Source organism: Coffea eugenioides, chromosome 7 (assembly GCF_003713205.1).
Source record: "Coffea eugenioides isolate CCC68of chromosome 7, Ceug_1.0, whole genome shotgun sequence".
Classification (NCBI taxonomy): Eukaryota; Viridiplantae; Streptophyta; class Magnoliopsida; order Gentianales; family Rubiaceae; genus Coffea; species Coffea eugenioides.
This window is the reverse complement of record NC_040041.1, coordinates 11,264,293-11,280,560: the sequence shown is the minus strand read 5'-3', so window position 1 is coordinate 11,280,560 and position 16,268 is coordinate 11,264,293. Positions and strand designations below refer to the sequence as shown.

At 40.9% G+C, this 16,268-nt stretch overlaps 3 protein-coding genes across 3 annotated transcripts; 2 read left to right on the top strand and 1 right to left on the bottom strand.

Moving 5' to 3' along the window:
• Positions 1-5,728: 5,728 nt before the first annotated feature.
• On the bottom strand, positions 5,729-6,895 carry LOC113776877. The gene has a single exon (XM_027321928.1). The coding sequence runs from the start codon at positions 6,893-6,895 to the stop codon at positions 5,729-5,731; it is 1,167 nt and encodes a 388-aa protein (XP_027177729.1).
• Positions 6,896-12,776: 5,881 nt separating this feature from the next.
• Positions 12,777-14,402, top strand: LOC113776876 (putative late blight resistance protein homolog R1B-17). Its single transcript, XM_027321927.1, has 3 exons — positions 12,777-12,861; positions 12,980-13,637; positions 13,742-14,402. Exons 1-3 carry the CDS (start codon positions 12,777-12,779, stop codon positions 14,400-14,402), a joined length of 1,404 nt encoding a protein of 467 aa, XP_027177728.1.
• An 11-nt stretch (positions 14,403-14,413) lies between these two features.
• On the top strand, positions 14,414-16,006 carry LOC113776875 (putative late blight resistance protein homolog R1A-10). Its single transcript, XM_027321925.1, has one exon. It carries the CDS (start codon positions 14,414-14,416, stop codon positions 16,004-16,006), a length of 1,593 nt encoding a protein of 530 aa, XP_027177726.1.
• Positions 16,007-16,268: the final 262 nt, after the last annotated feature.

Here is a 16,268-nt window from a genome sequence, read left to right as displayed (position 1 = left end):
TCACCAGCTCACCGTTCTTCCCCCCATCGCTGCTGTCTGCCGCCTCCGGCCGCGCAACTGTCAATCGCCGCGCGCCGACGCCACAAGCTCCTACCCTCCGCGACTTGTGCACGCAGTCGCCAGCGCCACGCATACGTTCGCCGCTGCTGACCACGAGCTCGCACACAGCGCCACGCCTCTCTTCCTCCTCCATTGCCGCCCATCACCACCTGTTTAAATTAACAGGTGGAGGTATTGTGATTTCTTCCCCGATTAGCATTAATTGTTGGATTTTGTGTGTGGGTTTCTTGCTAGGTAAACAAAAGTGTTGATTTGGGGTAATTTCTAGAGCCAATTTTGGACCAATGTGGGTTTAATTGCTGCCATAGGTGGGAAATTTTCCGATATTTATTGAAGTGTTGGACTGTTTAGTTTAATTTCTTCGTGTTTACGCCAGTGGTACTGGTGGTAGCACTTGGCTTGGCATTTATTCATCTTGTGTGTGCATCAGTGGTACTGGTTGCGGTGTTGCCAAACTTTTTAATATTTTCTCGAATTTCATTCGGTGGTTGATGGAATTGCCTGTTGCTTGGCCCAATTGCTAATTTGGTAAATTGTATTGGGTAATTGACTGTCCATTTAGAGACAGTGGTTCCGATTTTGGGTCCAATTGTGTCTAATTCATATAATTGGTGTCAAATTGTGGGTAAATTGCTGCGATTGCTGGTTAAATTAGGGGGCGCCCGTGATGCTTCTTTTTGCTTATTGACATTGGTTGCATGTTCTAAGCGGTTTTCGTGACTGATTGCTTGTTGCTCTGATTTACTTTTGTTGTGCACCAGTGGTACTAGTTGTGTTGGGATTCTGTGATGCTTCTTTTTGCTTATTGACATTGGTTGCATGTTCTAAGCGGTTTTCGTGACTGATTGCTTGTTGCTCTGATTTACTTTTGTTGTGCACCAGTGGTACTAGTTGTGTTGGGATTCTGTGATTGATCTGTTCTCGTACTATTGAAGCCATTTTGGGCGTTGTGGGGGTGCATACATTTGGTCTTCATTTGTCAATTGTTGGGGGCAGTTTTTGGTATCAATTGAGTCCATTTCTCACGTTTTGAGTCAATTCCGCATTATCAATCAATTGGACGGCTACGGTTCCTTTCCTTTTGTGTATTGCTAATCAGTTGGGTCTACTTGACCTGTTTGGCGTCTTTTTCTAGCTCTTGGATTCCTGTATTGTGCTTTCTATTGTTTTGGTTTGCCTGTTGGTCACCATGGTGAGACCTTGATCTTCTTCTAAGTCTAGGACACCTAGGCAATCACAGCCTCCACCACCCCAACCCACTATTCCCGCCTCTGACCCCTCGCACGAACCTTCTTCCTCTGGGAGGAGAGCTCGCCTTGGGAGACAGAGGAGCGTCCATATCTCTGACCCTGCACATTTTGGGGGAAATCTGCACTTCACTAGGACCGCCGACAAGCAGCGATATGCTATCTGTTGTGAGCGGCAGATCACTCCCTGCAGATATCTAGACGCCGCCACCTTGGGCCTTCTAGATATTAGCGTCCTATTCCACCATTTGATCAATGGCATTGGGTGGCGCCCATATTCCCGTATTGTTGACCTCCCGGCCTTTGTTGAGTTGGTTAAGGAGTTTTATGCCACTTTTGAGTTCACCATTACTACCGGTTATACTGTGTCTACCCCCGATGCCATTCGCTTTCGATTGATGGGTCAAGAGTTCCACCAGTCAATTACTGATTTTAATTTAGCTTTTGGCTTTATTGATCCGGCCTATGCCGCCTCTCGGGAGTGTGCCGAGAGTGCCTGCGACAACATAGAGCCTTTTTTCTCTCGTTATCGAGATATGTGGGAGGCGCTGTCCGTCGACCCTGCCCCTTATGATTCTCGCCAGTCCAAGAGCTCTTACATCAAGAACCCGGCTTCTCGTTACATCCAGCGCTTCCTAGCGTATAGTTTCTCGGGTAGGCGAGATAGCTCGGGTATACTGTCTAAGCCAGAGTTCTTTTTCATATGGTACATGCATAATAATATTAAAGTTAACTTGGGGTGCTAGCTCGCTTCTCAATTTAAGTATGTTTTGACAAAAAAGAAGCGCCCCTTGATTCTTAGGTCGTATATCACCCATTTGGCTGTTAACTTGTGATAGGGTGTACTTTAGTGGGGTGTTTTGGGCGTTATTGCATAATTATTTGACTGAATATCTTCATTAATTGGGTGGATTCTACTGATATTTTGCTTTGGTCCTAACTGCAGGAATTGGTACTGAAAAGTGTTTGAAATTGAAATTTAGAAGATTCGTCGCACGGGAGCCACTTCAAGTACTGGGGTCCGCTCGAGGAGTTGAAGAAACTTAATTGTAATAGATATCATTTTATTATATTTTGAGGGAGTCTGGTTGCAATTTTGATAAATAACAATTTTCGGAGAGGGGGAAATTATTATCTCTCGCGCGGCTTAGGTTTAGGGAGCTTGCTTTTTAATTAGACTGGAGAGCCGCAGCTTCGGAAAGGAAAACAATCGGAGAAGACAAAGCCATCGTTGTTGACTTTGTGATTCTTGTGAGTTTTTCATTAGCTTTGACTGAATTGAGGAATGAAACAATTGAGAAATCTTTTCTCTCGTAGGTCTTTTACTTAGCAATCCGAAAGAAAGCAAAGAAGGCCACAATTGTTGACTTTGCATCCTGGCTTTTCTATCTTTTGCGAATTGATTGAAAACAAAACCAAGCAAAGCAATCTCTCGTATGTTGTTTTTGTAAGGAAAGAAAGAAAGCAAAGAGGAGCCACAATTGTGGACCTTTGGAAATGTTTTTCATTCTAGCTTTGACCGCAGGAAATTGAAAGCCTTGGAAATCAATTGGAAGCAACTATAATCAATTGTTTCTTTTTCTTTCTTCGGTTGACCGAAGTGAACGAGGGTCAATTTCTTCCGTTTGCTTTGATTAAAGAATTGACGGCTTCCTCCAGCTTTGCCCGCATGGCCTGTACTCTAATCATGGGGAACTAAACCCCTATTTTTAGTCAAGGGAGCAACTGATGAATTGGTTCAACTAATACTGTGAGATCTAAACCATTTTTTTTAATTGTTTTCTTCATTTATTGGTATTTACATGTTCCTTACTCTTAATCGCTATAGCCTTGTGTATGATTGGTTAGTGCGCAATAATTAATTATTCATATAGGCTATTTTGCTAAATAGGGGTAATTGAATCCGTAATTGTTCGTTATTTCTATCTCAGTAGCGACTGGCATAATTGGGTTTATATCAGGGGGACATATGATCTAGATTAAATAAACCCTCGTAGCGTGTTTATTGGTTAGGATTGGGCCTTTCTAATAATTAATGCAATCTAGAAATTAAATCCTACGGTCGTACCTAGGATTATTTTTGGGTTAGAGAAATAGCTAACGGTCGTACCTTAGCTATCGATAAATTAAGGAAAGATTGGTTGTTTATCACGTTGACAACTGTAACCAATCTATTAAATAAATGTTGGAATTATTTTTGAATCGATGATCAGTTGCATGAACCATTTCTGAAGTGTACCCTTGGCTAGAGTTTCTCCAATTATTTCTTTAAATTAATTATTCTCTGCAGTTAATTTATTTTTAGCATTTAATCGTGAAAATTCCCCCATTTGTCTTGATTCGAAAAGAAATAAATTTTTCTCCAGTCATGGGGACAACTCAACTCAAAATAGGCTAGCTTTCACATTATCGTTGCCAGCTGTGCTTATACCCAAAATCAAGATTTAGTGGCTAAGTGTCAAGACATATCTCTCCCGGTTAACTCCTAAGTTCCTAGACCTGTCCAATTCATGGCTACTTGGTTTAGGAAATCCAAATATTAACTAGCAACAGTCAGTAATTAGGTTAACTGGCAACCAAAATCTCAACATTACGAACCAAGGATCGGCAGGCCAATATGATCATAAACTCACATATTCTGCACATCTGATTTTCTTTTTTTTTTCTTCTGTTTTTTTTCCTTTATTTTTTTTTCTTTTTTTTTCTTTTTGCATTGTACGAATAATGCTTAGTCCCGAGCTATTCAAGTCTTTTGACGTGAACTCTGACATTTTTAGATGAAAGAGCCCAGTTACTCGACCTTTCATAGCTCCAAGACTATTTACCCATAGATATCGCCACTTTTTGACGCGAGAGCCGACACTTGTGGTGAAGGCTCCCGGTTACTAGGTGGCGACACTAGCGGAATATAGGCATATGTTATTCACCATAAAACATCAAAATACCAAGTAATTACAGATCATAGCCCGCGTCATGTCCTAAATATGGAGAACTAAGGTAAACAGGAGACCAAACTACACAACAATGCAGGCAAAATATTTATATTGCCTAAACAAGTTAGCCATAAATTGCACCAAGTCGTTAAACTCAAAATATTCACCAAGAAAGCATGCTTTTACTAGCCACCGAAACCCAACTCATAGCATAAATCACAGCTAACAATAAATGAGTGGGCTGTCAACATATTCACCAAGACAAAAGCAAGAGAAAATCACCCAAAAGGGATAAAGGAACAACTCCTAAAACAGAAAACACTTAACTAAAAACATAGGAAAACACCCCAGAAACGGAAATGGGAAATATCTAGCACCCAAACAAAGACCCCCCCCACACCTAAATGACACATTGCCCTCAATGTGATAATATAATAGCAGAAAAAAAAAAAGGGAGGGGCAACGGTACTTCCCTGAAACCGGATCAAAATGGGGAATGAGGTGCGGTCAGGGGTGGCAGATCTGGTGACGGAGAGAGAGCTGAGGGCGGCACTGAGCTTGGAGGTGCGCGGGTAGCCGGGGCGACGGACCAGCAGGGGAACAGAGTAGAAGAAAGAAAGAAGAAGAAAGAAAAAAAAAAAGAAGAAAAGAAAGAAAAAAAAATTGCTTTTTTTTTTTCCCAAAAAAAACGTTCCGTTTCTTTTTCTTCCAATTATGAGGCTCTTCGGGCCACGGAAATAATTTTCCTTTCTTTTGTTTTCTCGGAAATTGATTACGATTTTTCTTTTTTTTTTTTTTTTTTTTTTGAGTTTGGGAAACTGAAGCTACGGTGATAAGAAAAAAAATATTTTTTATTTAAAATTTTTTTTTAATTTTTTTTTTTGAATCCCTACCTTTCCCGCGAACGTGACGCGGGCGCGTCATGAGGGCAAGAGAGCTCCCAGAAGTTTCTGAATTTTCTGATCGTGAGCTTCCTGCACATCACCACGCGGGCGCGTCATGACTGAAGGGCACCTATAAATCAGCAAAAACGAAAACTGAAACCCAAAATCAGTTGAATTCAAGGAGAACACCTCTAAACTACCACACGAAATTGAACAAATAATTAAAAGGAACAATTGGGTTGCCTCCCAATGAGCGCCTTTCTTTAATGTCTTTGGCTAGACATTGAACACCACTCTTCAATCTGGGTGTAACTCAATTTTCCTGGAAATCGGTGGCCCTCCTCCAGGATCCAAATAGCCTTTGAGTGCAGCCTTCTTTCTTAATTTTCTACTCCTTTTCACCTCATACAGTGCTTTCATCCCCTTATACTTGTTCTCAGTAAGTTTGAATTTATCCCTACAAGCAAACTCAGAAAATTCTTGCACAGAGGAATTAATAGCATGAATAGCAAACACAGGGTGAGAGTTAACAGGATGTTCCATTGTATCGAAAATATTAAAGTGGACTAGTTCTCCATCAAATTCCATGGACAATGTACCCTTATTAAACGTCAATTTTTGTCTGTGCTGTGCTAAAAAAGGGTCTACCTAGTAGCAAAGGTGAGGGGTCAGGGGAATGATCATCTTCCATGTCAAGTACATAAAAGTCAGCCGGGAATATCAATTCATTAACTTTAACCAGCACATCCTCGACCAACCCATCAGGGTATGCATTTGTTCGGTCAGCTAATTGAATTATTATCTCGGTTTCTTTTAATGGACCGAGAAGAGAAGCATACATAGATTTTGGCATTACGTTGATCGATGCTCCTAAATCCAGCAAGGTATTTCTAATCAGAGTATTACCTATCTTGCATGGGACAGTAAACCTACCTGGATCCCCATACTTTGGTGGTAGCTTTCTTTGGAGAACTGCTGACACATTCTCCCCAACAATAACTCTTTCATCTCCCCTCAGCCTCCTTCGATTGACACATAGGTCCCTCAGAAATTTTGCATACTTCGGCACTTGCTTGATGGCGTCTAGTAGGGGGATATTGATCTCTACCTTGCGAAACACCTCCAGGATCTCTTTCTCCTTGTCCTGCTTCTTCGATTTTTCCAACCTGCAAGGAAATGGAGGGGGATTAGTTTTAACTGTAATTACTGGGTCTGGAAGTACCTTTAGATCTGCACCATTGCTGTCCTCCCTCTTAAGTTCATTTTCGATCTTTTCCTCATCCTTATCCTTAGGGATCATAAGTTCAGGCCCCTGAATTTCCTTCCCGCTCCTTAAAGTCATTGCGCTTACGTTCTTCAGGTTCAGTTCAGGTTGGGATGGCAATCTTCCATTTACTTGGGACTCCAAACGGTTGATTGTTGTGGCCATTTGACTTATCTGACTCCTTATATCCTGCATTTCGGAGTCCGTCCTTTGCTGATTTTGCATACTGGTTGTCATCATTTGTTGATTTTGCGCCATGGTTGTCATCATTTGTTTCATCATCTCCTCCAAAGATGGACCAGAGCTTGGGGGCGGAGGTGGTCGGGATTGGTATTGCTGCTGGTACCCTGGTGGCTTATTTGGCACAAAGTTAGACTGCCTGTTCGGTGTAAAGTTGGGTTGCCTATTCCCTCCATAACTGAGGTTGGGATGATCTCTCCACCCGGGGTTGTAGGTGCTTGAGTAAGGGTCGTACTGCTTCCTTGGCGCGGGCGCGTGGTCAGTCATGTTCACCTGTTCTGCAGTTTCTTCCTGAATCATTGGGCACATATCTGCAGAGTGACCTATACCAGTGCAAATCCTGCATACCCTGGCTTGTGATGCATTTCTCACAGCCTGTTGCCTAACAAACGCGGTCAACTCAGTTAGCTGCTGCTGCATGGAGGGTGTCTCTACCTCATTCACCCTGCGTATTGGACAATCCTCTCTCGTACCGAATTGTTGTGAATTCTCTGCCATCCTCTCAATCAACTCCCGTGCTTCCTGAGGGGTTTTGTTCACCAGTGCCCCTCCACTTGCAGCATCAATGATGCTCCTGTCTCTAAAAAGGAGTCCCTCATAAAAATACTGAATGAGCAACTGCTCACTTATCTGATGCTGGGGACACTTGTGCAACAAGAAGTTGAACCGTTCCCAATACTCATAGAGCGACTCCCCTGGATGCTGCTTGATCCCACAAATTTCTTTTCTTAGACTTGCAGCCCTGGACGCAGGAAAATATTTATCCAAAAATTTTTTCTTCAATTGGTCCCACGTGGTGATGCTACCTGGTGACAGGTAGTATAGCCAGTCCTTTGCAGAATCCTTCAAGGAAAAGGGGAATGCCCTCATTTTTATCTGCTCTTCTGTAATCCCCGAGAGCTTCATACTGTTGCATACGACGTCAAATTCCTGCAGATGCTTATACGGCTCTTCACTTGATAAACCATGAAAAGAGGGTAAAAGAGCAATCAAACCAGATTTTAACTCAAATGAAGTGTTTTCACTCAAACTCGAGAAAGTAATGCACAAAGGCTGCTGATTTAAATTAGGGGCAGCCAACTCCCTTAATGTTCGTGCATTAGCCATGGGGATTTCTTCTTGCTCCGAGTCACTCGAGGTGCCACCAAATGAATCTGTTGGTTCGACTCCTGACTCAGGTCTCTGAGATGTAGCACTGGAGTGCTCCTCTCTGAGCTGTCTGGTTTCCTTTCTCGTCCTACGCGCGATTTTCTCTACCTCAGGGTCAAAAATCAAATCACCTGTACGAGAAGATCGAGGCATACACTAGAAGAAAACCAGAAAATTAGGACAAAAAAATGAATTTAAAAAGAAACAAATAATAACGCCAGTTCCCGGCAACGGCGCCAAAAATTGACAGGTCGTCAGCCTGTGCAATAATAAATACCTGCTCAAACTAAAAATAATTTCTATAGATAGTGGTGAGTAGAGTCGAATCCACAGGGACTGGGAGTAATTGTTTCTTTTCAAGTTCACAGTGACAAGGGGGTGATTTTGTGCAGAAAGTGACAATCAAATAAAGTCAAATAAAATCTAAGAAACTACTAAAAATTAAATAACAAATTACTAAAATCAAATGAATGATAATTAAGAATCTAGCCAAGGAATAACTACTCAGGCACAGTCCATGTATCCGATCATTGATGCAAGAGAGGTTCACTTAATTTATTAATAGACTAGTTATAGCCATCGAGGAACTCTAATGACCAATTTTTCCTTAATTTATAGGTGACCAAGGTACAGCCATTAGTCACCCCTAACCAGAAAAGTACTCCTAGGTACGACCGTAGAAATTAATTTTTCAATTGCATTAATAACCAGAAAAACCTAGCCCTAATCAATAACACGCTACGAGGGTTATTTAAATTAGATTGGACGCTCCTCTAATGTGTAAACACACCAGTTGCCACTAATATTAATCAATCAAACAATTACGGATTTAATTGACTAAATTGGCACGAGATTAATATATCACATTGAACATCGGACCCTTGACATCCAATTAATAAAATAATCCCATGAAAATTAAATCAGGCAACATGCAAATATTAATAGATAAAGGAACACGTGAAAACTAATTAGATCTCACAGATTTTCGGGACTGCACCGTCGAGTTGACCCTTGACTAGATGGAAGACTTAGCCACGCCGCATAATTAAATCACCACACGGATTAATAGATTGCAAAGGCATTGCGTTTTCTATTAAGAAGCAAGGAATAAAAGGTGTTTTTCCCGTTGGGGAATATCGTCAAACACCTGGCGTGTGTCAGAGGCCAGTCAGGAGAAAGAAAAACTAAAACTAAACTAAAACACTAAAAACTAGAGACGTCTTCTTTCCCTACGTTATCCCTATTTAAGAAACAAAAGAAAGATAGACTAAAGCTATCTAGGTGGTCCCCACACATGTGGACAAAGCCTCCAAAGTACTTCTTGTTCCAAGTCTCTTTACGTAGCTTTCTTTGAAGAGCCCAAATGACTTATAGCTTTGTGGTCCCCACCAATCCAAGGGCCCAAGGATTGAAGCCCTTAGAAGTCTCCATATTCTTCATAAAATCCCTCCTTTTTGGTAGTTTTCTGTTTCATTCCTGAAATTAAGTCCAGATACCAAATATGAGTAGATATCAGCAATTAACACAATATTTATCAGGAATAAAAGGAGAAATTAATAATAAAATTACTAACAAATTATACCCTATCATTATTCTCTGCAGTTAATTTATTTTTAGCATTTAATCGTGAAAATTCCCCCATTTGTCTTGATTCGAAAAGAAATAAATTTTTTTCCAGTCCCTGAGAAGACGACCCTACTTGCCACTGACTACTAGTTAGTGAGTTCAGTTAAATAATTAATTCAGGTATATCGGATTAAGCAAACTCTTCGGGAACAGGGTGAATCAAGTAACCCATTGCACACCTAGAGTCCCTGCTCCAATACTAGGATTGATTATTGATTATTTTAGGTTGTAGTTAGGTTTTATTTATTATTATTGCACAGGTTCGGCACCTGTCAACTTGCAGTTGCCTGATCTCTCTAACCATGATTTACATGTTGCTTGTCAAATGGAGGCCTTGGACATCCCGTGCTTGGAGCGAATGGGTTTGGTACGGGAGGGTGACAACAGGTGGGAGATTGTCCCCCCGAGACCGATTCGACCTCCTCCTCGTTCATCCTTTACCAGAGCCTCCACGGCGAGCGGTGACCCCGGTCCTTCTTCTTCCGCTCCTCCCCCTCCCGTCCCAACGGCCGAGGAATGACACCAACTCCGAAACACGGTCGAGAGGCTTGAGACGCGGCTGAAACACATTGACGTTAACGTGCACAATATGGCGCAGAATTTGGCGGCATTTATGCAGCAAGCCGGGTTTCCTCCTCAGTTTCCGCCTAACCCTCCCATGTTTTGACGACCCTGGGGAAGTACCGTTGCCCTTCTCTTTACTTTTATTGCTGGTTTATCACATTGAGGGCAATGTGTCATTTCGGTGTTGGGGGGGTTCTCTGTTTGAGTGCTAGTATTCCCTGACTGGTGCTTTTCCTTTACTCTTAGTTTGATATTTATCTGATTCACATTTATTTTGTCTCCCTTTCTCTAGTGGTCAGTTCTAATTTGAATACCAAGTTGGATGTTGGTTTTTGTCTCTAATTCTGATATTGCCGAGTAAAAAAAAAAATTGATATCAAGTTAAGGGGGTTAAGTTCAGGAATCTCTAGCTGGTTGGGGCTGGTTGCTGTTATTGGGGCTGGCTGCTGTTATTATTATGCTATATGGTTAGAGTTGGCTGTGCTCCGCTAGCTATCACCACCGAGTAACCGGAGATCTTCACCTAAAGTGTCGATTCTCGCGTCAAAAGGTAGTGATTTCTATCAGTACACGGTCACCTAGCGATAGGAGCTGAGTAACCGGGCTCCTCCATCTGATAAATGTTGGAGTTCGTGTCAAAAGACTCTAATGGCTAGAGACTAAGTCACCAAAAAAAACTGAAATGAAGATTGTGTTAAATGTGACGGAAGTCAGCGCGCCGATCCATGCGTTAATGTCGAGATTTGGATTAATAGTTGGACCGTTTGCTGAAAAATGTGGGCAATCATTCCCTTTTCTTAGAGTAGTTGGTTGTGAATTGGAGGAGTTTGTGGTTAGGAAGATAACCGGAGTGATTTTTCCTTGGTCTTAACCTGAGATGCTTGATATATATGTCTTTGGGTATCTGAGCAATACGGTGATTGGAGCAATAGCCAATGTCCAATCTTGGTGTCCGATTGTTGTCCCCATGCATGAGGGCAAGTATGATTCGGGTGTGGGGGGAATTGATAGGGTATTATTTGTTAGTAATTTTATTACTAAATTTTCGCTTTTATCCCTGCCAAATATTGTGTTAAGTACTAATATCTACTTATATTCGGTATTTGGATTTAATTTCAGGGGATGGAGCAGAAAACTACCAAAGAGAAAGGAAACAAGAGACAATTGGGTTAGGGCCCACCTTTTGTACTTCATTGGCTCAAGTCCTACGGGAGAGAGCATTAGTAATCTTTTTTGGCTTTTAAGAGGGACATTAGCGGGGACCACGAGGAAGGAAGAGGTTTTTTCTTCATGTGGGCTCTTGAGAGAAAGAAACGAAGAGAGGCTTAAAGAAAGAAGAATTTGGCAGGCTCGTTGTATTATTTTTCGGGGGGACCACAGACTAGATAGCTTTTAGTCCTCTCTCTTTTGTTCCTATATAAGGAAAAAACGTACAGAAGCTATTGGCGGCTCTAGTTTTAGCTTTTAGCATAGTTTTTAGTTTTCTCTCTTCCGACTGGCCTTTAACACATGCCAAGTGTTCGACAATATTTCCCAACGGGAAAAACATCTCTTATTCCTTACTTTCTAGTAAAAAACGCAATGCCTTCGCAATCCATTAATTTGCGTAGAGATTTATTCATGCGGCGTGGCTAAGCCTTCCATCTAGTCAAGGGTCAACTCGACGGTGCAGTCCCGAAAACCTGTGAGATCTAATTAGTTTTCACGCATTCCTCAATTTATTAATATTTGTACGTTGTCTGCTTGAATTTTCATGGGATTATTTTATTAATTGGATGTCAAGGGCCTGATGTTCAATGTGATTTATTAATCTCGTGTCAATTTAGTCAATTAAATCCGTAATTATTTGATTGATTCATATTAGTAGCAACTGGTGTGCTTACACATTATGGGAACGTGCAATCTAATTTAAATAACCCTCGTAGCGTGTTATTGATTAGGGTTAGGTTTTTCTAGTTATTAATGCAATTGAAAAATTAATTCCTACGGTCGTACCTGGGAGTATTTTCTGGTTAGGGGTGATCAATGGTTGTACCTTGGTCATCTATAAATTAAGGAAAAATTGGTCGTTAGAGTTCATCGGCGACTATAACTAACCTATTAATAAATTAAGCGAACCTTTCTTGCATCAATGATCGGATAAATGGACTGTGTCTGAGTAGTTGTATCATTGGCTAGAATTTATTTATTCTTGATTTACTTCTTGCTATATTCGTGCTAGTTAATTATTCATTTTTACTTGAATCGTTTAATTATTTTTAGTTTCATTCCGGTGAAATCCCCCCTTACCAATTGCAATTTAAAAGAGACGAATATCCCCAGTCCCTGAGGAGACGACCCTACTTGTCACTGTCTACTTTTCAGTAATTTTTGTCACCTAATTAATTCTGGTATATCGAATTAAGCAAACTCTTCGGGAACAGGGTGAATCAAGTAACCCATTGCACACCTAGAGTCCCTGCTCCAGTACCTAGGATTAATTATTGAGTGATTTTTGTGGTATTTAGGTTATTATTATTATTATTGTACAGGTTCGGCACCTGTCATTGTTCCAATTGTTGGTACTACTGGTCTTAGTAAGACAACATTTGCAAACAAAGTCTACTATGATCCTTCAATTTCAAGCTACTTTCATATTCGTGCTTGGTGTACTGTTTCTCAAGTTTACAGCAAGCACAATTTGTTAGCTAAGATGTTGTGTAGTATTAATTGTAGGAGCCAGACCATTATCTTGAGATGAATGAAGATGATTTGACTGTAATGCTCTACCAGAGTTTGACTAGGAATAGGTATCTTATCATTTTAGACGATGTGTAGGACATTGAGGCATGGAATATGTTGGAAAGATCATTGCCAGATGATACCAATAGAAGCAGGATTCTCTTCACCAGCAGGTTTCAGAATTTGACTTCGCAATTTAGTGATTGCGAGCCTTTCCATCTCCAACAACTTACTGCAAGATTAAGCATGTTGATTTCCAATTTCATGTAACATCTGTACGTGTCCTGAAAGCCCTGCTGAAAGCTTCAAAAGTGCTATCAAGGTCACCACTCACTTTTGCTCCAGAGAAGAATAAGTATATAGCGGAGGAATTTGTTGATTCTCTCCTTGGTGCTCTTAGCCAGATACTAGAATGTCATGCCATGTTTACAGTTACCATGCAGGATCAAATGCTGAAACTCCATGAGGGAGTAAAATTCCTGAGTATTCTTCTCCATGTGAAGCAGGAGAAGTTCTATGCACTATCTAATGGAATGAAGGATCGAATTGGAGCTATGATCATTGATGCAGGAATTGTTATTTGCTCACTTTCTGTCAGGAAAATAAAATATAGCTTAGCAAAGGAAACAGATCTCGCACTTCTTTGTTTGTTGAAAGACCTCCGATTTGTGATGGAAGAAGTTGCACAAACTTATCCGCCAACTTCATCATCACTTAGTTTCCCTAGGACCAACGAGTTGGGCTCCATTGATTTCTTCTTAGAAAATCTCAAGGAACTAGCAACTTCTGAGGCTGGTTCAATTGCTTTCCCAAAGGATCAAATCCAAAGAGTTCAAGAAGATCTTATATTTTTAAGATCTTTCCTATGGAAAATTGTGAAGCAGCGCAACCAGAATGGAAAACTCCAGGCTCTTTGGGATCATGTTATGGAGGTGGCCTACAAGACAGAGTTAGTCATTGATTCTGTTGTGCTTGGGGATAAACTTGATTGTTGGATACCGTTGCAGGAGATATCAAGCATGTGAAGGCTGAGGCCCTTAAAATCTCTGACAGCATCAGGAATGACAATGAAGCACAGAGAGTTACCAAGAAATCTATTCACTTGGAATCACAACTCAGTACCCCAGCACTGGATGAAGTTCTGGTGGGCCTTGATGAAGAAGTAATGACAATTACAAATAGACTTACCAAGGGTTTAAAGAAGCGGGATATTGTTTCAATTGTGGGTATGGCTGGACTTGGTAAGACAACATTAGCCAACACTGTTTACCACCATCCTTCAATTTTATGCCACTTCCATATTCGTGCTTGTTGTACTGTTTCTCAAGTATATAGCAAGCACAATTTGTTACTTCAGATTTTATGTAGTGTGGTTTATAGGTTCGCTGACCAATCTGTGAAGGTGAGCCCTGACAAATATCTGAGGATGGACGAAGACGATTTGGCCGCAGAGTTAAAGAGGGTTTTGTCAAGAAATATGTATCTCATTGTTTTGGATGATGTGTGGGACATTGAAGCATGGAATTTGTTGAAACATTCACTACCCAATGATGCCAATGGAAGCAGGATTCTCTTTACCAGCAGGTTTCAGATTTTGTCTTTGCAATTTAAGCCTGATAGCAAGCCTTACCATCTCCGCCAACTTACTGGCAAAGAGTGTTTTGCATTGCTTCAGAGGAAGATATTTGGCAAAAAAATTGTCCTTCCACACTAACCAAAGTTTTAATGCACATAGCATGTAAGTGCAAGGGGTTACCTCACACAGTAGTCATTTTTGCTGGAATTCTTTCAATAATTGAGCGATATTGCTGGCAAGAATTTGCAGACAGTCTTAGTTCCAGCACTTCTATGAAGACTGAACCATTGGAGCTGAGTTACAGTCATCTACCTGAATATTTGAAGCCATGCCTTCTTTATTTTGGTGCATTTCGAGAAGACCAAGATATTCCTGTTCAAAGGTTGTTATGGCTTTGGATCTCTGAAGGATTTGTCCAAAAGACAGAAGGGAAGAGCTTAGACGACATGGCGGAAGACTACTTGATGGATTTGGTTAGTAGAAGTTTAGTTACGGTTACCAAACAAAGAACTACAGGTGGTGCCAAAACATGTCGAATTCATGATTTGGTACATGAGTTTTGTTTGGCAAAAGCTAAAAACGAAGGTTTTCTACAGATTTTACACGGGGATAGCGACATTTCTACTTTTACAGGGCCGTGCCCCCATCGACTGTGTATTTACTTGATCAAGGAAGAGGAGCTTGAGAAGATGAGGCTGTATTTTCCCAATTTACGCTGTTTGTTCGTCTTTAGTTATTACCATTGGAACTTTAGCTGGAAGGTTACAAAGCTGCGTGATGGTTCCCCTGGGTTTCCAGTATTAAAACTTCTTAGAGTGTTGGATTTGGGGGACTTTGATTTTGGTACAAGTTTTCCAATGGAAGTAGTATTCCTTGCTCATTTGAGATTCTTGGCGATTCACGGACACATGAAGGACATCCCGTCTGCAATAGGCAACCTCTCAAGGCTGGAAACTTTTCTGGTGAAAGGAAACTTTGATGCGGTTGTGTTGCCAAATACTATCTGGAACATCAAGACATTGAGGCATCTATGGACAACAAACTCCTCGATGTGGTGTGGTTTTTGTTTACCCATTGACAATGTTGAAGTATCCATCCATCTTGATCATTTAAACACTTTAAGCCTTGCAGTTGATCCCTTTTCTCAAAGCTTGCAAGATATATTAACGAAGTTACCAAGCATCCGCAGGTTAAAATGCGTGACAGTCAGATCAGAGGCAAAATCCCCTGGAAATTGCAATAAGATTCTCACGCTGGACAAATTGACCAGTCTACAATCACTTAAGCTGCAAAGGTTTGTTGGATATGAGTTCGAATACCCATTCAACTTGAAAAAGTTGACTCTCTCATTTAACCATCAGCCCTGGAGTAAAATGTCAGCAATTGGAGAGCTGCCCAATCTTAAAGTGCTTAAATTAGAGTGTAATTCCTTTGTGGGTGAAAAATGGGAAATGGAAGAAGGGGAGTTCCCTAACCTTAGATTCTTGAAATTCTCACGGTTGGACGTTTGCTTGTGGATTGCCCCTTCTTATAGTTTTCTCCGTCTTGAGAAATTGGTTTTGTACGAATGTGTGAAGCTGCAAGAGGTCCCTTCTTCTTTAGGGAAATGTGAGAATCTAGAATTGATTGAGCTGAGAGGGTGTTGTGAGTCTGCTGTGAGTTCTGTAAAGCAAATTCAACAAGAACAGGTGAGTACTGGAAGCCAGGATCTAAAGATTGTTATCAGAGCCACGGTTGATTGAGTGCTAAGATCATAAGGTGAGTGGATTTCCTCTCATCACATCTTAGAATGTAGAACCATTCATGTCTGTCATAGATTTGGAAGAGAGCAATGCAGAGTGGGATTCCACTCACTCACTAGGTTGGTTTTACTTCCAGAGTGCTATTTGTATATGTTCAATCAGTTTATAGAAGTAATTTCTGTAGCTTCTGAATTCTTTAGTTTGAATTTGATGCAGCCATAACTTTATTTTTGTGACTGTCTCACTTATATTTCTACGTGGA